Below are 27379 nucleotides of genomic sequence, written 5' to 3' on the forward strand. Positions count from 1 at the left end.
TCTCTGATCTATCGAACTGTCCATTTTAGTAAATCAGTACAAAACATTGATTCATTAATTTTAGGGAATTTTTTTTTTCAAATATTTCATATATATATATATATATATATATATATATATATATATATATATATATATATATATATATATATATATATATAAAATTAAAAAATATATTTTAATAATTAACTGAATTATTTCTAAAATAAATATCCCAAAAATATTTTTTTAAATATTTCTATTCATAAAATAAGCAATATATTACATATTAATATAAATTACTTATAAAATAAATATTTATAAATTAAACATTTTATTTATTAATACAAATAATTCATTTATTTACAAAATATTTTACATATACCATTTATAAAATAATTTATATTTTATTTATTAATATAAACATTTATAAAATACAATACAAATTTTTATTTTAACAACAACAATAATAATAATAACACAATAATAATTTATTTTTAAACAATATTATATTTTTTACATTTTATTTATTAATATAAATGATTTATTTACAACATATTTTATGTATATATTTCTATTTATTAAATAATTAATATTTTATTAATTTATATAAATAATTTATAAAAAAAATATAATTTGTAAAATATTTTATAAATATGCATTTTATTTTATTTTTTTTAACAACAACAATAACGACAACTATTTATTTTTAAATAATATTTTATTAACATAAATTATCTGTGCAATTAGTAGAAAATATTTTTGTCTTCATAATATTTTATCCAAACATATTTCTATCAAACTATTTGTCTCTGAAATTATCTAATTAAAATGGGTTGCGAATGCTGTTTAGTGTAGATTTTTACTGTATTTCAGTATTTTAGTTAAACATTTAACAGTTAAACAAAACATTCTTAATCTGCTTGGCAACAATATGCTATTTGGTCCAAAAGGTGGTTCCTCCTACTGAATAAAAGCACCTATTTAAGCCATTTCAGAGCAATAACATGCCATACATATCAAATATCATCAAATGGCCAAAAACATCACAAGTTTTCCGGTAATCTCTCTCAGCTCTATCGCTCAACCAGTATCATATATGTCAACATAGTTGTTGAAAAAGAGGATCAGTTGGGTTCTCCCTCCTCAGGCCCACCTCCACCCCCTAGAGCAGTGCCACGCGGCACGGGATGAAAGACTTCCATTGAGCGCGGCTCTCACAGAAGATGAGTGTGTGAGCTTGTGTGTGTTTATGTTAAGAATCTCAGAGCTCTAGAACTATGGCTCTGTTGATGGAGGAGGGGGGATGGTGCTTTCTCACCCACATACATGTACACAGCCCCCCCGCCAACCGCTATGTACGTGCTCAACCACCGACAAAGTCCTGAATGAACACTGAGATACTCCCATGATGCAACATTGCTTTCAAACCGTGCTGTCTGTGATCAAAATAGCATACTACCATACAACTGTAATTTCTATTTCTGCAGTGTAAGTATGCAAATTTCCTATGAAATACCATATCACACAATGCAATACACTCAACTTCTGTTTCTAGTGTGCAGTAGTTAATTTACACATCTTAAGATACGTCCTAACCAGACGTGATGTGATAAGATTCCAGTGAAAAGCAATTTGTCTGTCCACACCAGATGCAACGTGACTATGAGACACGCCAAAATCAATCAAAAATTACAGCCAATCAGAATAGTGCATGGGCGGAGTCTCTCTGCAAGTGCACTGCACTCACAATGAAAATCAAATTAATGTATATTACAACTTTTTACCATTATTAAAAATACATTTCATTAATTTATTTTCACGATCTTAGGTGAATCGGGAATTGGGTCTCCTTTAGGACCCAGTCGGTAATGCCAGATCAAAAGTTATCATGACGTCTCGACTAATTATAACCTATTTCAATATTAAATGATGTTTATTACACTAAGTGCACAAACAACATGCTTGAAATATAAAATGAATGCCTATGAATTGCATAATAATACAAACTGGAAACACAACCATGCCTAAAAATGGCATTTTTTATAAGGATAAGGATTGTTGAAACATACTATGTTCTGTAAAAGTGATTTAATATAATTTTACATGATAATAGCAATGTGGTATAGTATATAATATTATTACTATTATAATTTTTAATAAATGAATTGTCATGCTAAGTACACACAAACATCGTTAATTTGAAACATGTAATTGGGAACTATATTGGAAGCAAAAAACATACCTAATATGATATAAGCTAAGCTAGCAGGCTAATATGATAGATGTATGCTATTTGCAAGTACATAAGCTAACTAAAACACAATAAGAATGAGAAATGCTTGATTTCACAACCTATAGCTTCAGTTATATACTAGTATGTGAACCATGTAATTTAAAAGACATTGATGCATTATAATGCATTTTAAATAATGATATAAATCATAATGTGATTTTGCAGGAATTATAATCAGGCGCTAAAAATATTAGCCATTAAAAGTCTGTTGAACCAATAGGATCACTTGGGGTCCTAGAGGAGACCCGATTCCCGGGGGGACTCGATTTCTTACCAAACCAAAAGGCACTCACTAAATTAAACATGCAAAATACCAGGGTGAGTATCGTTAACTAAAACTGAAACTATTAAAACCATTTTTATTAACTGAAATAAAACGAAAATAAAACAAATATTAGATGAAAAACTTGCCTTCCCTTAGATGAAATATTGCCTTGGCAACTAACTGAAAGTTTAAGAACTTAAATTACTAACTGGATTTAAAAAAATAAATTAATAAATAAAAATAAAAATAAATTCAACCAAAATAGTAAAATAAATAAAAAACTAACAAAAAAAATGACAAAATTAAAACAAAAATATTCATATTAATAAAAACTACAATAGCATATAAACACTAAAATAAAACTGCAAAATATAGAGTGGTGGAACTATGATGCATTTTTGTAGGCCAAAACCTGGAAGCAAGTTAGCATTTTAGCACTTCTGGTTCCATCGTCCTAATGGGTTTTTGGTTAAATGGCTGAAATACGGTCTGTGGTGAACTCGAGATACTTTCACGTTTTATTCTACAACATAAAATACATCAGTATTAACCTACCCATGATTTCCTTTAAGCTTGACGGTTGCTAACAAGTGGCTAAATCGGACTACAGAGGATATCATGGACATTAAACTTCATCATGCCAAACAGGTAAACTCAGCCTAGTTATGCTTATAACTGCGCTCTTAAAACCTGTTCTAATTCACACTTTTAGGGAAAATGTTTTTAGATAAAGGCTGAAAGAGCTGTTGGAAGCTTATGCTGGTGACGCTGAAATCGTGCGACCACGCTTATAGCCTACCTTTAGCTTTTTGCTTCTGGCGACTGCACTTAGGCTTCAAAATTCATAAAAGTTGTGTTCATCTGTGATAATTATCTTGATGGACAAAACATATAAGTATCATATTACTTATTTTTTGCGATAATGGAAAAATCCTATTGGGTTTTTGTCATGGAACCAGCGTGACGGTAACTGCCGACTGGACTACAAAGTGACGTCATAGTTCCACCACTCTATAGTAGTGACAAAAACAGCATACTACTATTGACACTAATTTAAAAAAATTAGTAGACAGTAAAAAGTACATACTGCACAGTATTTAGTAAGCAGTAGCATTTCATTCTAAACAAAGCTAGATTGATGCTAGCAGTGTTTTTTAAGGGTTATTGTATATTTAAGTAGCGCTAAAGATAGTGGCTGCAGCTCATTATCTTTGAGTAAACCATGTACTACCGCTCGGGGCTGTAAGTAATTGCAGACTAAGATAATGTGTGCATGTGTAATTGAGAGAATCGCCGGGTGTGTTCCTGGAGTTTTAGTGAAGTACCTGCAGAATGTGTCTTTATGGTGGATGATGGGGGCTTTTGGGTAATTATCCTGTGGTAATAACAGGGAACATTCTCTTGGGTGCTACACACACACATACCTGTGAGCCTCCACTAAATTACACATGCACACACAGCATGATTGCCTAAGGGTTGGAGGTAACCACAGTGATGCGCAGACATAAACAGACACAAGTTAAAATGGGTCATTGTTCAAGATGTGGGCCATTTTGTCAAGTTCAGTCAGCTATTTTGGAAAATGCCCTCTAGAGAGTCCGAGTATGATGATGTCAGCACAGACTTCTCTTTGAACATCCTTGTTAACTGAACTGTTCCCAAGAGATTTGCACTACATCATTTGCCTGTTTTTCTCCTGGAAATGTTGCTGCATCTATAGGACCCTAAAGACGTCGAAGTCCTACTGTTTAAATACGGCTGACTCAAATTTAACACAGGAATTGTAATAACTCACTTATCCTTATTTGTTTTTGGGTCACAGGTTAGGTGGTTCCTTTTGAAATTTTGTCTCTTAAAATCTCGGTTCAAGAGTTTACAATTCATTTGATTGAAATCCCATGCATAGTTTTCCGTGGATGGAACAGGATTCCATGCTTGTAATGTTCTGTGTGAGTGTCTTGGTGACTGATAAAATGTTGACCACTTCCCCTGACCTTTGACATCGCTCAGTGGCTTTCAAACTCAAAGTGAGTCAACCAGTGTCCTTGTAATCAGTCCAATCCAATATAAATCCACAAAAAAAAATAGTTTTTTTTAAATTTGTACCACCACAAATGTCAATTTAAGGGCCGCAAAATTCTCTCTGGACAATAAAATATAACATGTTTGAATATATAAAATATGAACATACACTACTGTTCCAAAGTTTGGGGTCAGTATGTTTTTTTGTTTGTTTGTTTGTTTGTTTGTTTTGTTTTTTAGAAATGAATCCTCAGAAAGGATGAATTTAATTGATCAAAAGTGACAGTAAAGACATTTATAACATTACAAAAAATTTCTATTTCAAATAATGCTGCTCTTTTGAACAGGAATACATTACATTTTAAAATATACAAAAACAGAAACCCATCATTTCAAATTGTAATTATATTACAGTTTTTACTCTATTGTTTTTCAAAGGCAGCCTTGGTGAGTAGAAGAGACTTTTGACAAAATAAATGACAAAACCATTTAAAAATTTTACAGACCCCAAACTTTTGAATAGTACTGTACTATATATATACAGTTTTTTTTCCTGCAAGTAAAAATGGCACCTCATTGATCAATATGCACACTGCCCCCTAAAACAATATTACACTGTCTTAACCAGGCTTGACAAAGGATAAAAACAATCTCTTCTGTTAAAGCTAGGTTTAACAGTTTTGTAGAGGCTAGCAATACCAAGTTCGCTTTAAAAGCATGAGATCCCACCCTTCCTTCGGAGCTCTACAAAGCCACACCTACTCCAAAACACATAAACGCGCACAGCCAGAGCAGAGCCTGCAAAGCGTCACAAGAGACGGCGTTAAATTACCTCATGTCTCAAAGCACATAACATTAATAATGAACGACTCCTGACTGCTGCAGATTAATTTCAGCGTTGATAGTGTTGCCATAGAAAAGCATAAATCTGAGTCTGAGAATGTGAACAACTCCATAATGGGTTGCCGCAGTTTTGGTACAGGAGGAACTGTAAAAGGCGGCTGCTGTTTGTTTGTGGCACTCGGTGACTGACGTCTGTCTACAACTCTGCAAAGCCTCATAAAACGCACTAATGATGCGTGATGTCAGTGGGAGAAGGGTGCGCACAAATATGCAAACAGTAGCTTTAATCTTATGTTTTTGCCATAAGCAGCTATAATCACGACCAGCAATGGGATATTTAATCAGTCAGTTGTCTTCTATTTATATTGTACCTTGCTAGACACCCCCACTTACAGGGATATTTCATTGCTCCAGATCTAACATCAAATACGTTTTGATTGTATGTTATTGTGTCACGCAGCATTTTCGCTTTCAGTGTGGACAGACAACATACTTGCTGGAAACTTCAGATATTTTATCAGAAAAGTAGGATTATGTGATGTTGCAACAAAATTTCCTCTCTTCTGTATATCTTTGTATGTGTTACTATGGGTGGAATATCCTCCTTATGTGCCCATTTTTACCTACAAACTACCTATAAACATATGATGCGGTATCAAGGCTTTATCAAACACAAGCTGCGGGCCTGATAACACACAAACTCACACAGACACCAACAATGCAGCTCTCCTACCATTTTCCCGGGATCCCCTTTTTGTCCTGGCGGTCCAACCAGAAGTGAAAAGTGTGTGGGCTCCACCTCGAAGCTCTGGATTTTGTAGAAATCTGGGAGAGTAACAGTTTGGACAGCAAACCTTGGAGTGTGTGGTGTGACGTAATGCATTTTAGGTTTGTCAGGATTGACTTTGGGGGTTTCAAGAGTTTTCGGTGGGTTGTTTGGTGTAGCGGTGGTGAACAGAGTGGATTTGGGTGTTGGAAGTTTCTTTTTGGGTGTGGGGTTTGGGGCAAAGGTGGATTTTGGGGATGGTGGTGTGGTGTATGGTTTGTATTTGGGCTGGAGTGGCTTTTTGTTGGTTGGCGAGTGTCTTTTGGGGGTGGTCGGTTCCGGGTCTAACAATGGTTTTAGAATGGTATTTTGTTTCTTGTTAGGACTGATAGGTTGAGCACCAGTAGAAGTATTCTTTGTAGGGTTGATCTTGGTGGGCTTTGGTGCAAGTGTTGGCTTCTTTGCCGCGGGTTTTACAGCTGTTGGTTTGGAAGCTTTCGGAGGTGTAGTTTTGGGTCCAATTGTTTTTGAACTTCCAAGTTTGGAAGAGGTTGGTTGAGCAATCGTGGGCTTTGGTTCCGAAGACTTTGTTGCGCTAAATTTTGAAGATGTTTTTCCTGGAGTGGGTTTGGATCCAGCTGGTTTGGTGGGGGTAAGCCAGACCGCAGGTTTTGAGGCAGTCGGCTTGGGTGTCCTGAGAGTAGGTTTGGGGGTGACAGAATTTAAATATCCCCAAGATAAAGGAGGTTCAAGTCCTGTTTGCATCAAGGAAAGGGGTGGAGGTGTGGTAGAGGAAGGCTTAGGTCGTACACCATCGTTCATTCTCGCAGCAGAAGAACCTACTGCACCATTTATGGATGTCCAAAGGAAATTAGTGGGAGTGAAAGTGAAAGTGCGATTAGGTGGTAATGTCTGGGCCAATAGTGGTGGGGCATGTCGGGATGGGAGGGGAAGTAGAGCAGGAGGCGCTGGCCTGTAAGTGTCATTTTCTCTGCACTGCCTACGGATGGCGCTGCAATAATTCTGCTGGGCTTGTGCCGAGGGAACTACGTCAAACTGACAAACAGCCCCCTCAAAGGGTACCGCACCCGGAAGCAAAGCGCTGCTGCCGCCCAAGCGGAATGTTCCACGAGGGTTCAGACGTTCGGGAAGTATGGGGAGTTTCTGTGTAACTCCGCCGTTGCTCTCTGAGCAGGGAGAGTGTAGGGTCACTGATTGCCCGTTTAGAACGAGGGCTAGATGATGCCAGCGTCCGTCATGGAGGTTGTATGGGAAGACCGCGGCATTCCCAGGGCCGGCGTAAAGCGTTAACTTGCCGGGCGAAATTTCCAGCCCGAGCTGAATCCGACTCCCAGATAGGACAGAGAAGAGAAATGCTGAGTTTAAGCGGTGAGATCGGACGCTCAGGATAATAGTGCAGTTCCAGAAGAGTTCTGGTGGGAACACAGAGCGTGTCGCAGTGGTAACTCGTGCCCGTGTCGTGAGGATGACTCCAGAGCGGAGGGAGATGACGCCAGCGGGAACGGTGCGAGAACCGAGCTCAGCACGCAGAGCCAACCGCTGCAACACGTCCACATCTGCAACACAAACCCAAACACGTTTTAATACATATTCACAGTTAAACATATATATATATATATATATATATATATATATATATATATATATATATATATATATAATTTGATTTAATAAAAATATTAAATATTTTAAATATTTTTTATTTAGTATTTTGTCATTTGCACACATATGAACACATTCACTTTGATTTCATGGCATCTTTAGGAGGTCCATGGCTCCACATTACATCATTTTAGTGTGCTAATTACGTTTTGTGCCATCTGTGTTAAAATACAGCAGGAAAACATCATATGAGGCTAAAAAGATGCAGTGAGTTAACAGCTGCATGTCTGTATCTGATGCCAAAACTCTAGTGCTAAAAATTGGCGTTTGACAAGGAAAATCTGTGAACTTATCACAGTAAACTTGTGCGTGTATGTTTCACTTGGGTCAGCATTGGCTTCACAAGGCCAGGAAAGAGCCAAATGTATGAGAACAGCCCCAGGAACTACTTCATTCACACAATAGTACACTGTCTGAATGATGTTTTTTTCTTGCGTAAATGAGCATCTGTTTGTGTTTCACACCCATATCATAAATCAACAGTAAGAAAAACTGTGAAGGACTATCAGTGGTTTTGGGACTGGGCATGTACCTGTGGTGCCTGTGTTGTCATGAAGTTGTTTTAAGTGGCTCCAAAGTAGTTAGTCAAATGGCATTTACAGATAATGTGACTGGCTCAAAAAAAATATTCAGAATTGAGCACCGAAGAGCAAAGATGGCAGAAATCAGATTGCGTATTTCTGAGAAGCATCCCAGAACCTTGACCAATCCACCTGATTTAAGTAAGTGTGCACAGACAACATACACTGAACATGTATTAATTAGATTAAGCTATTTATTTCATTGCTTTGTATTATTTAAAAAAATAGCGTATTTTATCAATAGTTCTCTTGAATGAATGAAAAAGTTTGCTGAGCTTGTCACAATGCATTTTGAGATTGATTTATCCATGATGCATGTGATGCTTCCTCATAAATAAACTGGCCAATTTTAGGTTTTAATCTTAGAATGCAGCATAATTATTATGTAACATGCACAATGAAAACTGTCATCTGAGATGTTGCACAGTCAATATATATATATATATATATATATATATATATATATATATATATATATATATATATATATATATATATATATATATATATATATGTATATATATATATTTAAATATATATTAAATATATACATGCATGTGTATTTATATATACATAATAAATATACACAGTACACACACATAATGTAAACACAAACTTTGTATATATATAAAAATAGATGAGCCAGAAGATGAACTTGATGAACTCTCATTGCTGCCAGAACGGATCTTAATGCCTGTCATCTTCGGTTTGAATCTGTAGATTTATCATAACATTATTCCCAGGCGTTTTCATATGTGTGTTACTGTTGAGTTCAGCATGAATCAGCAGTCAAGAGGGAACATGATGTCATTTTTTCTATAAAACAGACATGCACTCACACTCATTCATGTACAAGGGGTTATAGGATATGCTTTACTGAGGGAGGAAAAGTTCTCAGAACTGAGCAATGTTTGGCAGGAGAAAAGGTAAAATCCGGGTAAGGAAACTCATACATATGTGAGAGAAAGGGGGTTTGTGTTTCATGAATCAGGGTATAAAGTTTAACGCTGTAAAACTTTCCAAACTTAGTGGAAAGTGTAAGAACAAGAAACTGCAATAATTGTGCAATAATTCAGTGACCTCAAAACCACCATTTCCAATGCAATCACACACATGCAAACAAATGTTGCATGTTTATATCTTTCGCATCTTACCTTCAAAGAGTATTTGGGTGAATCCAAAAGAAGTACAATAAAGTAGAATACACAGAAGAAGAGCTCTCCTAGAGACACAGAGAGAGAAAGACAGAGTTACTCATTTGAATTTCCACTATTTTGTGGGCAGCAGAGTTAGATGTTGAATCAGACCTTTACATAACAGAAGCCACTTGTCAAAACATCATCATTACAATGGAGGTACACATTTCAGGCTTCTTGCACTGGCCTCGACCCAAACAAGCGGAAAATTTTACTGGCAAAACCATCTTTCCGGAGTGAGTGGAATGAACCATCAAACTGATGGATGATGCCGGCCGGTTAAATGTATTTCCATGTTTATAGTGAATGAAAACATTGTGCGTGTTTTTAGTTTCTTTTCTTTCATTTGAAAAATGGTTAAAATATGCATACAAATATATACTTAAGAAGTAGAAGTAAACTGCTATTCAAAAGTTTGGGATCGGTAAGATTTTTTATGTTTTTAAGCTGCATTTATTTGATTTAAAAAAACAACAGTAATATTGTGAAATATTATTACAATTCAAAAGAACTGCTTTCTATTTGAATATATTTTAAAATGTAATTTATTCCTGTGATCAAAGCTAAATTTTCAGCATTGTTACCCCATTCTTCAGTGTCACATGATCCTTCAGAAATCATTCTGATATGCTGATTTGCTGCTCAAAAAACATTTATTATTACAATCAACATTAAAAACAGTTGTGTACATTTTTTTCAGGATTCTTTGATGAATAAAAAGTAAGAAAGAAACTATTTATATGACATGGAAAGCTTTTGTAACATTATAGACCATCATTAAAAAGTTTGGGGTCAGTAAGAATTTTTTTCTTCTGGAAGGAAATTATAGAAATTAATACTTTTAATCAGCAAGGATGCTTAAATTGATCAAAAGTGACAGAAAAGACATTTAAAAGATTCCTATTTCAAATAAATGCTATTCTTTTGAACTTTTTATTCATCAAAGAATCCTGAAAAAAATGTACACAACAGTTTTTAATGTTGATAGTAATCAGAAATGTTTCTTGAGCAGCAAATCAGCATATCAGAATGATTTCTGAAGGATCATGTGACACTGAAGACTGGAGTAATGATGCTGGAAATTCAGCTTTGATCTCAGGAATAAATTACATTTTAAAATACATTAAAATAGAAAACAGTAATTTTAAATTGTAATAATAGTCCACAATACTGCAGTTAACTTTAAACAATCCTTTCAACTCCAAACTTTTTAACTGTAGTGTACAGTGTAAAAAAATTATTTTTATTTTGAGATGTGCTAAATATCACATTTAACAAATTTTTAACTGAATGTCAGATGACAGCAAAGGTAATCCAAAAAAATAATCTATAAAAAGTATCTAATACTCACCGATAAAATACCCTTATAACATTGGCGTACCTTAGCAAACAACACTAATACTACAGTGAAAAATTTTCGACTTTACGTGTGACGATACCACAAAGGAACCTCAGATGTAGTTTTTTGCCAGACTGACCCTGTTGAACTTTGACCTCTGAACTCTAACCTCTGATTTCACAGGCGCATGAAAGAGGAAGTGACCCACAGGGGAAGGATTTCAATTATGATTGGCAGGGTAGCCGGAGCGCTCCAAACCCCCACTGTGTATGCAGACATGTTTGTGTGAGTGTGTGTGCCTTCGCCTGACAGCTGCTTTAAACATTACCTGGTGACCACAAAACACACACACTTTTATCTGTCATGCACACACTCCTAGACTCCCCCAGGATCCCCGTACCTGAGTCAGGAAGTGAAGCGTCTCGCCGCAGAGTTTCTCAGCCAATCAGAACGGCAGAAACACCGGCCAGGCTGACCTCACATTTAGTAAGCCACCGCAAACAGATGAGTGAGAAACAGTGTGTGTGTGTGTGTCGCAGCTGAATGTGCTCTTTCTATTGTGTATGTGTGTTTGTATTCACTGCAGAGAATTACTCATGTATGTGTCAAGCATCTCTTGAGTCTCATAAACACTCTGTGAGTGAATATTTGTGTATTGCAATAACAGAAATCGTATCTATCGGATTTAAATTTTTAATTTTAGAGGAAAACGCATGGGAACATGGGAAAATGAGCTGACAGATTCACTCTCAGAGATGCTAAAATGTCCAATAAGCAGATTTAGAAGAGAAAATGAACATGAATATGTAAGTTTGGGCACAAACTTGACCGCAGAAGTGAGTAAAATCAGACAAAACCATTTTGAGACATCCAAGGACGTTGCCAGTTGGAAAAATTATAAAATAAAATAAATACTCATTATAATTAGCTTATATAAGATCATCAGAAGTCTGTGGTATGTCTTCATTTAAAGTAAAAGTGTGTGTGTAGTGTCAATAGTGTATTTAGCTCTCATGTTTCCCTTTTTCCATGCAGGCATACAGTTATTTAGTGAGTGGAATTTGCTCAATGGTAGCAACCACATGTACACACAAATGGGTAAACTCACACACACACTATGTACACAGACGACTAAAAAGCCCCATCCTTGCATACAACAAGCCTTCTCTTTCTCTCTCTTACTTCAGTAATAGAAGAGTGGAAAATTCCTTCCATTCGGCACACAGTGATAGACATTGATGAGGAAGAACATGACCCCTGCTCTACAACTACAACACTTTTCCCTTTTAGGCGCAAAATACAAGTTTATGTTAAATATATACGTGTATATGTAGCAAACAAGCATATATCTCTCACAGAGGGGATCCAAAATCATTATATTCCTGTCAGGTTTGGAGTTGGTGTTATGTAGGGCGCACCCTGGCGGACAGTGGCGAAAGTGCAAGGTATCCGGTTACAGGCCGCTCAGTTTAAAACGGAGAAATCACCAAACGAACAGCGGTAGAGCTCAGAACAGACCGCACAAGATGCACTAAATCAGACGAACCATATATATGATTATGAAACGGATAGTTGATTGCTCAATTCAGCGTTTCAGCAGTGCTAAAATACATTTTCTGCTCTGACGGGAAACACCTGTTCACCAGCTACTGTATATATCATTGCGCGCCTCAGTTACACCTCAGGGACTACATCTTTTAGCGGAAGCCCCACAGTTGCCTAATCAAATAACGCTTAATGGACATGTGTGTCATTAGATATGATATTATGACGTCTATAATTGATAAGCATCACAAAACTACAATTTCTATTCAGATTCATGTTTGCTGGAAGTGGTTCAAGTGGTTCATTTCCAAGATTGACTCATGGCCTTTTACCCTAGTTTCGTTTTTTTTTTTTTTATTTATTCACTTTAAGGGACTTTTTTTCTTGCTGTCCTGCCCTAGATATGAGCAATGCATTTGGGTAACTATCATAAAATATGTGGTTTATTGGCTGTCAGAATGGTATTTAAAGCACACACCATAAACAACCATACAATGACCAAAGTCACAGAAAGCACACTATAAAACCTGTTGAGTATTTCATACCTGATGAAACATTTGCTTGTCTTAAATTCTAACAAACTTTAGGTTTCGTCCCTAGAATGTGATAGAATGTGATAAACACCGGCGAACGTTCTATCACATTCCTGGAACGTTGTAACGCGGGAACATTGCTGGAGTAGCTACCTGTATAGTCAAGTACGATTTAAAGCACATTTCATTCTCGGTTTATATGAGGCGAGACATTTTGCTAGTTGTTCTGTCAGCTACTCTAAGACCTGAACAGGTCATTCATTCATTCATCCATTCATTCGTGACGCGTCCACTGCCATCGCGGGCATCAGAGCCATAGCTGAGGGTGTGAGGAACGGAAGTCATGTTTGTTTAGCGTCTCTGTGCGGTTTTCTCTGATGCTCAGTGGCAAATACACACGTACACATACAAACATAAACGCACACTGTGCCTATTTTGAACGAACGCCTCCAAGAATTCCATGTTTCCACGAGCGCCTCAAATAGAACCTGGAGCGCGTTTCCCTAGAGCGCAAAAAATACCGGTAGCGAATGATTTTCATGACATTTGATTCCGTGAATCTTAAAACTGCTCAGAATGTCCTGCACTGATAACGATACTGAATCTACAGCATGACTAGTGTAGTCCGATTCAATGAATCACTATACGAGCCGGTTCTTTTAAGTGAATCAAAAACATTTGAATCTGTCGGAGCGGTTACTGAATTAATTAGAATGTTGGACTCCTAATAAAACAAAAAACGGCAGTTAATATGACAACATGCAGGGTTAACTGAGGATAAATGGGACATTTTCCCAGTCACCTCAATGGCAAAAAGTGTCCCTAGATAAACACATTATCAATTACAAGGATTTTACTGAATGAATGAAATGTTGCCAGAAAGGCAATTTATTTGTTTTAACAACTAACAACTGGAACAAAATGAAATAAACCCATAAAGTAACAATATAAAAGACGATAAAACATAGCGAGAATGCGTCTTATAAACGGCCCCTTACTAGAGTTAGAAATGAACCCAAAGACCTGATCCAGAGTCAAGACCACATGCATTACGCCAGTGCGCAAAAGGTTTGTATTAAACTGACCTTGGAGTTCTCGGACCTCTTCAGAAACCTATGCTGCCTGCGCGTAATGATGGCAAAGAGCTGGCTCGAGCACATCTCTGCTGGTACACCTGGACCCTTTCAGTTAAAGATCGGGTTCTGTTCAGTTCTGAACGCTGGCCAAGCAACACAGGTAGAGCGGCGCGCGCGAACAAGCGCCCATTCACCCGGCACCAACACACACAAACCAGCGCGCCCTGCGCAAACATCCAGTCACCAAGCGCTCTTTGTCTCCGGTGCTACCGGGGAACGGAGGTGCCCGACCTGCATGACTGACCAGTTAAGTAGGTACCTGATATGAGGTAAAACTGAAACTTACTTTGCCACCAGACGAGAGGTTCTGCGGACTCTCCTTCGGGTCGCTAAATTCATTTGTATTCATTTGTCCCGGCAGTCAAAATCCTGATCCGTTAATCTGCGTGACTGCGTCGCTGCCCGAGAGCGCGAGCCGTCGTCTCATGCATCGGATAAACCGTTGTGCGGAATGAGCACGATCTCCCACCGGTCTGCTGCGCGCGACACCACCATAAATCCCTCCCGTGAAGCGACGGGAATAATCCGCGGGCGATTCTGTCCGGTCCTGCCCGGGTGCTGTAGGCATTTATGCCGGGTTGGCAACAGCTACAGCGGCTACTGGATGTTTGGTGCTTGGGGGGTTTGAGGAGTCAGGAGTGGAAGTTTCATCCTTTTTCCTTTTTTAAATAGCAGTTTGGAGAGCAGCTGTGGCGAGCGCCGGGTGTCGGGTTACACGGCAGCCGTACATAACGCCCCTTGTGGGAGGGCACACCGGGGCACCTCAGCCCCTGCCAAGGCTAGGTTACTAATGGGCATTTCACACTTCAAGACGTTAACCCAGGGTCAATTTTAAGGCTGGATTAACGCTGGATTGTCTTGTTCCAGGTTTCAAGCTTGTTTTCATAAATGTTTAACTGGTTAAAGCAAGACACTGGAGGCAAAAACTTTTTTTTCCATGCACTGCTGGTCAATTTGAGATTCTGGGCTTTTCATATTGTGTTGTTTCAGACTATTGGAAAGAAAGCATCCAGTGTTTATTTCATTGCACTTTATCTGTGCCATTAGATTTCAATTACAATAGCTACATATCTTTAATGGCCATTTTCTCAAAATTAGTTTTTTTTTCCCCTCATTCACTGAGCCAGAAATCTTCACTTCAATACACCAAACTTTACATTTTTATTATGTATTCTGAAGGTTTTTACAGAGAGTTTGATTGATTTTATACAATTTATTCCTAAAACATATTTTCTGATTTGTTAATATAAAAATGAAACAAAATGAAATAAGGATTTTTTTTGTAACTAACCAGCTTGGGAGACTTAAAAGGCCACGCCTCCGAATGCCGTGGAAGTTGGAAAAAATAATTGGTTCCAGGGCTACAACTCTGGTAGTTGGAGCAACTTAATTTTTTGAGTAATCAACTTAAATATTTGTGTTTATGCTACAAATGAATAAGTTGCTCTAACTCAACGTAGCTTGTTGGTTGAACATAAATTCTCTCAAAGTTGTCTTAACTCAAATTGATACAATCTGGAGTTTTTTTTTTTTTTGTAGCGTCAACACATTCTTTTTTAGAGTGTAGGATTATATTGTTATATGGTTTATGCTAACTTCTGGAACAGGGCTTAACCTATAGGGTTGAAGAACACTCTTAAAAATAAAGGTTCTTTACTGGCATTGACCGTTCCATGAAGAACCTTTAACATCCATTGAACATTTCATTGTACAACCCTAATGTTATAAAGCGATGAGAATACTTTTTTGTACACAAAAACAGAACAAAAATAACAACTTTATTCAACAATCTCTTATGTATGACGCAGGAGCCGGACAATAATGAGTCGGTGTTCTGATGTAGAACCTGGAAGCGCTGGACGAAAACAACATATGAGAATGACACAGAAGAGAAGATATTGTTGAATAAAGTCATTATTTTTGTTTTGTTTTTGGCCACAAAAAGTATTCTTGTATAATATTAAGGTTAAACCACTGCAGTCACATCGACTTTTAATGATGTCTTTAGTACATTTCCAGACCTTGAAAGTGGTAATTATATTGCTGTCTATGGATATGGAGTCATATACCTCGGATTTTAAGAAAAATACACTATATTGCCTAAAGTTTTGGGACACCTGCCTTTACGTGCACATTAACTTTAATGACATGCCATTCTTAATCCGTAGGGTTTAATATAGAGTTAGCCCTCCCTTTGCAGCTATAACAGCTTAAACTCTTCTGGGAAGGCTTTCCACAAGGTTTAGGAGTGTGTTTATGGGAATTTTTGACCATTCTTCTAGAAGCACATTTGTGAGGTCAAGCAGTGATGTTGGCGAGAAGGCCTGGCTTGCAGTCTCCGCTCTAATTCATCCCAAAGGTTTTCTATCAGCTTGAGGTCAGGACTCTGTGCGGGACAGTCAAGTTCCTCCACACCAAACTTGCTCATCCATGTCTTTATGGACCTTGCTTTGTGCACTGGTGCGCAGTCATGTTGGAACAGGAAGGGGCCATCCCCAAACTGTTCCCACAAAGTTGGGAGCATGAAATTGTCCAAAATGTCTTAGTATGCTGAAGCATTAAGAGTTCCTTTCACTGGAACTAAGGGGTCAAGCCCAACCCCTAAAAAACAACCCCACTCCACCAAACTTTACACTTGGCACAATGCAGTCAGGCAAGTACCGTTCTCCTGGCAACCATCAAACCCAGACTCCTCCTTTGGATTGCCAGACAGAGAAGCATGATTCGTCACTCCAGAGAACACGCTTTGCATTGAACTTGTTGAAAGGCTTCGATGCAGCTGCTCAGCCATGGAAACCCATTCCATGAAGCTCTCTACGCACTGTTCTTGAGCTTATCTGAAGGCTAATCTGAAAGTTTGGAAGTGTGTAGCTATGATTTCTGCGCACTGTGCGCCTCTGCATGCGCTGACCCCGCGCTGTGATTTTACGTGGCCTACCACTTGATTGCTGAGTTACTGTTGTTCCCAATTGGTTCCACTTTGGAACACTCCATTCTTTCACAAATGTTTGTAGAAGCAGTCTGCATATGTTCTTGATTTTATACACCTGTGGCCTGATTGGAAAACCTTATTACAATGATTTGGAGGGGTGTCCCAATACTTCTGGCAATATAGTGTATCTTAATTTGTGTTCAGAAGATGATTCTTACAGGTTTGGAACGATATGAGGGTGAGTAAATAATGACAGACATTTTTGGGTGAACTAACCCTTTAAAATGTTCTTCACACTAAGAAAATAATGGTTCTTTTAGAAACTGTTCACTGAACGGTTCTTTTGGGAAACCAAAATGTTTCTTATATGGCAGCAGTAAAAAAAGCCTTTTGGAACCATTATTTTTACTCCCTTTCATAATGAAAAGTTGTACTTTCTTAACCTGCTGAAACACCTTCAAAAAGTCTGATGTCCTGACTGATACCTGCAGATCTCTGAAACGTGCTCTGTGCTAAACGATTTAAGCATGAAGAAAAACAGCAAACATTTCAAGCATTTTGAGTCTCTCTATGGCTTGTTCAGAGGAGAAGCAGGTCTGAAAAGTTACTGCGTAAAGCATTTCCTCTAATTATGTGCATTTTGGATGCATAACCACTGCTTAAACCTGACAATTTGCCATGGATATTTAGCAGCGTGAATTTAACTCACTGTAAAGATACAGATTCTGATCTAAATATGGGCCACACGCCCACGCCCAGGCCAGCACATGTCCCGCCCTGTAAACACGAGTGCATTTAAGTATACATTTCTACTGTACCGCACATGCACAGTTGGCCATCATCTTCATGCTTGCTGTCAGCATCAGTTAGCATTTGGTTGTGTATGTAACTAATTGATCATACGAACACAGAAAACAGGCAGAGACGAGGCCACACACCTGGATAGTGTCATTACACAGGCTTTAAAACTAGGGATTTGAGCAGATTTACAGTAAAATAGAAGCTCCTCAAAGATCAGGTTAATCTAAAGACATGAAATCAGTGTGGCTGGGTTTAGCAGAGCATATAAAATATTGCAACATAAAACACCTAAGCAGAACACAGTAAAGTCAGCATGAAATAAAATATGAGTTATTAGTACACATTCCTTGGTCTATCATTAGTGCAAGTTATTTCAAAGTAAAAAAAAAAAGTTTGAATTTGTAATATTTCATCAAAATGTAATAAAGTTCCAGCCAACATCACACAGGTGGGAAAATAAAATTAACCAACAGCCAAAATGCTATTAAACATAATCTTACCTATACTGTTGTAGGTAATTCAGCCTTTCTATAATTAACATTAACATTAAGGTAAGGTTATGGCAATAACAGCAAATAATACAGTACATCTAAAAATAAAGTATTATTTGGAGATGCTACCGTGACCTGACTTCATTTATATATACCAATGAATGAAAAAAAAGAATGAAAATCAAACGAAAGCAAACCTCAGTTTTATCAAAAGCAGAAGATGAAACAAAGAAATGAAATACAGATTACTTTACTGAAATGAAGCATGAATTAACTGATTTGACTTCTTTCCTGTGTTTTTGTCCAATCTGTCATTATTGAGGCATGAGTGTTGCTTTGTATTCAAACATCATCTGTTATTCATGTATCCGAGAATGTTAAGAACACGTCCACAAACCAGACTAATTTTTCCTGCTAATCCTCTTTATGAACTAATCCATCATCTCACACGGGCTGTTTCTCAGAGCTCCGGCTCTATAGAACCTATATCACCACAGTTCAAAGGTCACTGGACTGCTTCTTTCAGACTCAAACATGACTGGAATACTACCATACTGCATACTGTGAAGTGTACTGCTATTCAAAAGTTTGGGGTCAGTAAGGTTTATATATATATATATATATATATATATATATATATATATATATATAGAGAGAGAGAGAGAGAGAGAGAGAGAAATTAATACTTTTATCCGCAAGGATCAAAAGGCATTTATATTGTTTCAAAAAGATTTCTATTTCAAATAAATGTTGTTCTTTTTCTATTCTTCAAAGAATACTAAAGAAAAAAGGGATCAGTTTACACAAAAATATTAAGCAGCACAACTGTTTCCAACATTGCTAAAAATATTTTTTTTAAAATTAACTTTTTTTGTAATTTGTTAATATATATATATACAGTGAGGAAAATAAGTATTTGAACACCCTGCTATTTTGCAAGTTCTCCCACTTAGAAATCATGGAGGGGTCTGAAATTGTCATCGTAGGTTCATGTCCACTGTGAGAGACATAATCTAAAAAAAATAAATCCAGAAATGACCATGTATGATTTTTTTACTATTTATTTGTATGATACAGCTGCAAATAAGTATTTGAACACCTGTCTATCAGCTAGAATTCTGACCCTCAAAGACCTGTTAGTCTGCCTTTAAAATGTCCACCTCCACTCCATTTATTATCCTAAATTAGATGCACTTGTTTGAGGTCGTTAGCTGCATAAAGACACCTGTCCATCCCATACAATCAGTAAGAATCCAACTACTAACATGGCCAAGACCAAAGAGCTGTCCAAAGACACTAGAGACAAAATTGTACACCTCCACAAGGCTGGAAAGGGCTACGGGGAAATTGCCAAGCAGCTTGGTGAAAAAAGGTCCACTGTTGGAGCAATCATTAGAACATGGAAGAAGCTAAACATGACTGTCAACAATCTCCCTCGGACTGGGGCTCCATGTAAGATTTCACCTCGTGGGGTCTCAATGATCCTAAGAAAGGTGAAAAATCAGCCCAGAACTACACGGGAGGAGCTGGTCAATGACCTGAAAAGAGCTGGGACCACCGTTTCCAAGGTTACTGTTGGTAATACACTAAGACGTCATGGTTTGAAATCATGCATGGCACAGAAGGTTCCCCTGCTTAAACCAGCACATGTCCAGGCCCGTCTTAAGTTTGCCAATGACCATTTGGATGACCCACAGGAGTCATGGGAGAAAGTCATGTGGTCAGATGAGACCAAAATAGAACTTTTTGGTCATAATTCCACTAAACGTGTTTGGAGGAAGAAGAATGATGAGTACCATCCCAAGAACACCATCCCTACTGTGAAGCATGGGGGTGATAGCATCATGCTTTGGGGGTGTTTTTCTGCACATGGGACAGGACGACTGCACTGTATTAAGGAGAGGATGACTGGGGCCATGTATTGTGAGATTTTGGGGAACAACCTCCTTCCCTCAGTTAGAGCATTGAAGATGGGTCGAGGCTGGGTCTTCCAACATGACAATGACCCAAAGCACACAGCCAGGATAACCAAGGAGTGGCTCTGTAAGAAGCATATCAAGGTTCTGGCATGGCCTAGCCAGTCTCTAGACCTAAACCCAATAGAGAATCTTTGGAGGGAGCTCAAACTCCGTGTTTCTCAGCGACAGGCCAGAAATCTGACTGATCTAGAGAAGATCTGTGCGGAGGAGTGGGCCAAAATCCCTCCTGCTGTGTGTGCAAACCTGGTGAAAAACTACAGGAAACGTTTGACCTCTGTAATTGCAAATAAAGGCTACTGTACCAAATATTAACATTGATTTTCTCAGGTGTTCAAATACTTATTTGCAGCTGTATCATACAAATAAATAGTTAAAAAAATCATACATTGTGATTTCTGGATTTTTTTTTTTAGATTATGTCTCTCACAGTGGATATGCACCTACGATGACAATTTCAGACCCCTCCATGATTTCTAAGTGGGAGAACTTGCAAAATAACTTGAACAATAACAGTTCAAATACTTATTTTCCTCACTGTATATATATATATATATATATATATATATATATATATATATATATTACCAATATCTTTCCCTACTATTTTTTAAAAAAAAAAAAAAAAAAAAAAAAAAGAAGGAAAGAAATAAACTGCACTGAGAGTATGTTATTTAAAATAAAGAGTCATTAAAGGATTAGTTCACTTTCAAATGAAAATTAGCCCAAGCTTTATTCACCCTTGAGCCATCCTAGGTTTATATGACTTTCTTCTTTCTGAAGAACACAATCAGAGATATATTAATAAATATCCTAGTGCATCCGGGCTTTATAATGGCAGTGAATGGCAGTGAACTTCCATATTCACCGTACGAAGAAAGTGTAAAACTCTTGTAGTTCAAAAAGCTTATAGTACGTCCTACACTTTCCCTATTCAACTTACGGAAAAAGCTTATCCAATGCGACGTCGGTTTACACTTTATTCGTAAGTTGAATACGGAAAGCGGTCTGGCGGAAGCTAGATATTTTACTTCATATCTTGTTAAATATATTTTACACAAATGCATCGCTTTACTTTAGAAGGCCTTTATTAACCCTCTGGAGCCATGTGGAGTACTGGAGTACTTCTGATGGATGGATGTGGATGGAGACACTTTCTTCAGCTCATACTCATTGGTATCACTCACTGCCATTATAAAGCTCGGATGTGTCAGGATATTTATTAATATAACTCTGATTGTGTTTATCAGAAAGAAGAAATACACCTAGGATGGCTTGAGGGTGAGTAAAGTTTGGGGTAATTTTCATTTGAAAGTGAACTAATCCTTTAAGTTTCACTGGAAATGGAAGGTCAAGACAAGCGCATTGCATTGTGGGATGCAGCGTCTTCTTTTGTACACTGCACATTTTGGCAAATGTAGTACAGTAGGTTGTGTAGTTATTACAAAAAATTCGCATAATTACATATTACAGAAAATTCACATAATGTGCAGACTAGCACAAGTAGTATGATTGTCACATTTATGATCAGTTTTGGTTTCATTTTCACTGTATTCAGTTCCTGTTTTCCCTGCCTCAGTTATCTAGTTAGTTTCCTTTGTTCTCAGTTTCCCGCCACTAGTTGTTTCCATGGTTATTCATTAATTAGATCTCACCTGTTTGTATTCGGTTCATTATCTGGTGTATATAAGCCCTTCAGTTCTTTGTCTGGTGTGGTTTGTGAATGGTTGAAACTGTTACGTTGTACCTTCATCTTGGAATACTGCTTTTGTTTTATATTATTAAAGTTATACCTTATATGAACTCTATCTTCTTTGTCATCATCCTTTGTGGAGCTACCCGTGACAATGCTATTCCAAACATAGGAGTGATTTGTATCTTTCTGCAAAATATTAAAGGAGTCCTAATATGCTTTTTTACGTTTAACTTTCTATAGTGTGTAATGTTGCTCCAAAGGGAGTAAAGGCACGTTCACTCTAAGGATGATATAAAGATGATGATAAAGAGAGAAACTAGACATATCACTGGAATCATTTTACGAACAATTTTTTTTTCCAGCTGATGAACAATAAAAACATAGACAGCCAATCAGAATACATTATACCTTAAAGGGATAGTTCACCCAAAAATAAAAAATCTGTCATCATTTACTCACACTCAAGTTGTTCCAAACCTGTATACATTTCTTTGTTCTGCTGAACACAAAAAGGAAGATATTTTGATGAAAGTTTGTATCCAGGCTGCTTTGGGACACCATTGACTTCCATAGTAGGAAAAGAAATACTATGGCAGTCAATGGTGCCCCAGAACTGTTCAGTTACCCACATTCTTCAGAATATCTTCTTTTGTGTTCAACAGAACAAAGACATTTTGACAGGTTTGGAACAACCTGAGGGTGAATAAATGATGACAGAATTTTCATTTTTGGGTGAACTAACCCTTTAAAGGTGCCCTAGATTCAAAAATTGAATTTACCTCGGCATAGTTGAATAACAAGAGTTCAGTACATGGAAATGACATACAGTGAGTCTCAAACTCAATTGTTTCCTCCTTCTTATATAAATCTCATTTGTTTAAAAGACCTCCGAAGAACAGGCGAATCTCAACATAACACCAACTGTTATGTAACAGTCAGAGTGTATGCCCCCAATATTTGCATATGCCAGCCCATGATCCCAACATTATGAAAGGCATTACACAAGGGCAGCCAGTATTAACGTCTGGATCTGTGCACAGCTGAATCATCAGACTAGGTAAGCAAGCAAGTACAATAGTGAAAAATGGCAGATGGAGCAATAATAACTGACATGATCCATGATATCATGATATTTTTAGTGACATTTGTGAATTGTCTTTCTAAATGTTTCATTAGCATGTTGCTAATGTACTGTTAAATGTGGTTAAAGTTACCATCGTTTCTTACTGTATTCACAGAGACAAGAGTCGTCGCTATTTTCATTTTTTAAACACTTGCAGTCTGTATAATTCATAAACACAACTTCATTCTTTATAAATCTCTCCAACAGTGTGTAATGTTAGCTTTAGCCACAGAGCACTATCAAACTCATTCAGAATCAAATGTAAACATCCAATTAAATACTCTACTTATGCGATTAGACATGTTGCATGACGAACACTTTGTAAAGATCCATTTTGAGGGTTATATTAGCTGTGTGAACTTTGTTTATAGCTGTTTAAGACAAGAACAAGCTCCGTGGGCGGAGAGCACGAGATTTAAAGGGGCTGCGCTGCATAAATCGGTGCGTTTATAATGATGCCCCAAAACAAGCAGGTAAAAAAATTTATAAAAAAAAAAAACTATGGGGTTTTTTGAGCTGAAACTTCACAGACACATTCAGGGGACACCTTAGACTTATATTACATCTTTTGAAAACATGTTCTTGGGCACCTTTAAAGAGCTCGAACATTTAAAGTGGCAGACGCGCGCTTAGAATAAACTGTGCGTTTTCTTTTGTTGGTGTGGACAATAATATAGTTATCTTTATGGTTATCTTCATAGTTATCATTCTTGGTGTTTATTCTCTATATCAGTTTCTGAACTCCCTGAAACTCCTCCACTGTAGTCTGGAGTTTTCTTCCGGGAATGAACACGTATATTCCTCATTTAAATTATTCCTGCCCACAGCATATGCAAAATAAAGGGGTGGGACATGGTTATTTGCGTTAGTCGTGTGTTGAAACTGACGGTTATGGTAAGGGGTGTGACATTTCCCAAACACGCTTGAAGCAATTAACCAATCACAACACACTGGTCCAGCCGACCAATCAGAGCACACGGTGCTTTTTGGAAGGAGGTGGCTTCATAGAGACAAAATCTAAATGAAGTATTACTGACAGACTGGGAAGAGAGGAGCTGCAACAATGTCAAATATTTGAATGTTTTTTGCACAATCAAGCATGAAAACCTGTTCTAGTAGATGGCCAAAAAATCAAGATTTTGAAAAAAGGCATAATAGGTCCCCTTTAAATAGACTGTCATTAACTAATATTGTGCAAAAGTGGTGTAGACTAGTAACTGCTGTCTTATTCTGAGAATAAAATCAAGCTGTATCTCATCTACACACCCTCTGCCTCAAGCTCCACACACTTTGAAAGCAGATACACACACCCTGTTGTCCATGACACCTACTTGGTGTCTCTAAATTGTGTGCTGTACACTTTAGTTCCTCCTCCTGTGTTTCAGCGTTGCACTAAAATTACAGATTAGCTTGTGTGTACCATTGTGTGTGTGTGTGCTTTAGTGTACTTTAGTGTACCACCCAGACTGCTTTGATTATGCTCATGCTGACCCAAAGCTTTAATTACAGTCCAAACCAAATGATCCCAACACTCCACAAATAACCCATCCAGACCAGATCAAACACTCAACGAGCTCACACACCATCATTAAGCAAGACACGCCCCCAAGTCTGCTGTGCCACGCCCTGAGCCAATCGCAGAGCGGCCCGAGCCGATCTACAGGGCCTCGCTGCATACGAAGAAAAGAAAACATCAAATAACTCATAATACTCACTGACTTACAAATGATGGAAAGTCTTTTCCACAAACGACCAAATAATGATCCATACTCAGCAAAAAGTGGCCTCAAATGGCTTCAAGCTTCTTAATCATCTAAATTCAATCAGCTAATGATAAATGTGGCCATTTCAAGTTAATTACAGCGAGAGAGAAAGAATTAATAGTTAATGGTGTTTGCCCATGCAAAATACTAACAGCTTTTACTGAGTAAGTTAATAAATGAATGGTGGCAGCAGGAAACAGCTTGATGACCGCAGCTTTGGTCAGTTATCTCTACACAATGGATATGTGTGTATACTGTGTTTTATCAGCTGTTCTGTGTTTCAGTGCTGACCACAGATCATCAAGATAATAGCGGTATGAATTATATAAATTGGTCTGGCAGATGCTTTTCGACTATTCTTATAGTTGCGAACATAAATAACTCATTCAGTGGGTTCAGTAGCAGCTCCTCCTGCAGGTAAATGACTTGATTAAAGCACACAATAAAATCAGTGAGTGCCAAAATGAACATTGAGCTGGAATGATCTCATTAATCTAAAGAATATAAAAAGCCTCTCAAATGGGACAGAAAAATTATGAATCAATAAAAGACAGTAGCAAGATGAAGTAGAGACTCTGCTGAAGGACTCCTGCTTCTCAGATGTTTCTCCTGAGATAATGATCCCAGTAATCTCACATGTAACTCCTCTAGAGTTTCAGAAGAGATCCCAAAAGTGTCTCAAACTGTGCCAGGATTTGTTACGATATGAAGTTCTGCAAACAAAAGTCTCAACATGAACTCAAAACCAATTGAGTTGACATCAAGTTTACATCAAGTTTATAGCTCCATTACTCTTTGTTAACTATTGTCTCATTTATTTCCTCTTTTTTTTCTAGTAGAAACAAGAGACAAAGTTGACACCTAAATGAGACATAACTGAAAACTCCATGATGCCTCTGAGCTGTAAACGAGCATCTCCAAGCAATAAAATGATAGGGTGTTCTAGCTGATTGATAAAATGTTGCTGTGCAGTTGCTAAGGTGCTCTGATGTGTTTTTATGTGTTGCTGAGCAGGGTGCTCTGCGTTTTTATGCAGTTGCTAAGATGTTCTCAGGTGTTTTTAGTGCATTGCTGTGTAGATTCTAGGGTGTTCTGGCTGGTTGCCAAAGCGTTGCTATGCAGTTGCTAAGATAGTCTGAGAGCTTTTTTAGTGCGTTGCTGTGCAGGGTGTTCTGGCTGGTTGCCGAAGCATTGCTATGCAGTTAATAAGACATTCTGAGATTTTTTTAGTGCGTTGCTATGCAGTTTCTAGGGTGTTCTGGCTGGTTGCCAAAGCGTTTCTATGCAGTTGCTAAGATGTTCTCAGATGTTTTAGTGTGTTGCTGTGCAGTTTCTAGAGTGTTCTGGCTGATTGCCAAAGCACTGCTATATCAGTTGCTAAGACAGTCTGAGAGCTTTTTTAGTGCGTAGCTCTGCAGGGTGTTCTGGCTGGTTGCCAAAGCGTTGCTAAAACAGTCTGAGAGCTTTTTTAGTGCGTTGATGTGCAGGGTGTTCTGGCTGGTTGCCAAAGCATTGCTATGCAGTTGCTAAGACAGTCTGAGAGCTTTTTTAGTGCGTAGCTCTGCAGGGTGTTCTAGCTGGTTGCCAAAGCGTTGCTAAAACAGTCTGAGAGCTTTTTTAGTGTGTTGATGTGCAGGGTGTTCTGGCTGGTTGCCAAAGCATTTCTATGCAGTTGCTAAGATGTCCTCAGATGTTTTAGTGTGTTGCTGTGCAGTTTCTAGGGTGTTCTGGCTAATTGCCAAAGCATTGCTATGCAGTTGCTAAGACATTCTAAGAATTTTTAGTGTGTTGCTGTGCAGTTTCTAGAGTGTTCTGGCTGGTTGCCAAAGCATTGCTATGCAGTTGCTAAGACAGTCTGAGAGCTTTTTTAGTGCGTAGCTCTGCAGGGTGTTCTAGTTGGTTGCCAAAGCGTTGCTAAAACAGTCTGAGAGCTTTTTTAGTGTGTTGCTGTGCAGTTTCTAGGGTGTTCTGGCTGGTTGTCAAAGCGTTGCTATGCAGTTGCTAAGACAGTCTGAGAGCTTTTTTGGTGTGTAGCTCTGCAGGGTGTTCTGGCTGGTTGCCAAAGCGTTTCTATGCAGTTGCTAAGATGTCCTCAGATGTTTTAGTGTGTTGCTGTGCAGTTTCTAGGGTGTTTTGGCTAGTTGGCAAGGCATTGCTATGCAGTTGCTAAGACAGTCCGAGAGCTTTTTTTAGTCCATTGATGTGCAGTTTCAAGGGTGTTCTGGCTGATTGCCAAAGCACTGCTATATCAGTTGCTAAGACAGTCTGAGAGCTTTTTTAGTGCGTAGCTCTGCAGGGTGTTCTGGCTGGTTGCCAAAGCGTTGCTAAAACAGTCTGAGAGCTTTTTTAGTGCGTTGATGTGCAGGGTGTTCTGGCTGGTTGCCAAAGCATTGCTATGCAGTTGCTAAGACAG

General features: G+C 37.9%; 1 protein-coding gene across 1 annotated transcript in view; it reads right to left on the reverse strand.

Annotated features, from left to right (window-relative positions):
• col27a1a (collagen, type XXVII, alpha 1a) overlaps nucleotides 1-14716 on the reverse strand; it is a 65942-nt gene extending 51226 nt beyond the window's left edge. The window contains exons 1-3 of the mRNA XM_067375816.1: nucleotides 14471-14716; nucleotides 9590-9657; nucleotides 6139-7748 (exon numbers count right to left, since the gene is read on the reverse strand). Of these exons, the coding sequence (XP_067231917.1) occupies nucleotides 6139-7748; nucleotides 9590-9657; nucleotides 14471-14523 (1731 nt within the window). The 5' untranslated portion in view covers nucleotides 14524-14716. The remainder of the gene's footprint in view (nucleotides 1-6138; nucleotides 7749-9589; nucleotides 9658-14470) is intronic.
• Nucleotides 14717-27379: the final 12663 nt, after the last annotated feature.

This window comes from Chanodichthys erythropterus, chromosome 22 (assembly GCF_024489055.1).
Source record: "Chanodichthys erythropterus isolate Z2021 chromosome 22, ASM2448905v1, whole genome shotgun sequence".
Classification (NCBI taxonomy): domain Eukaryota; kingdom Metazoa; phylum Chordata; class Actinopteri; order Cypriniformes; family Xenocyprididae; genus Chanodichthys; species Chanodichthys erythropterus.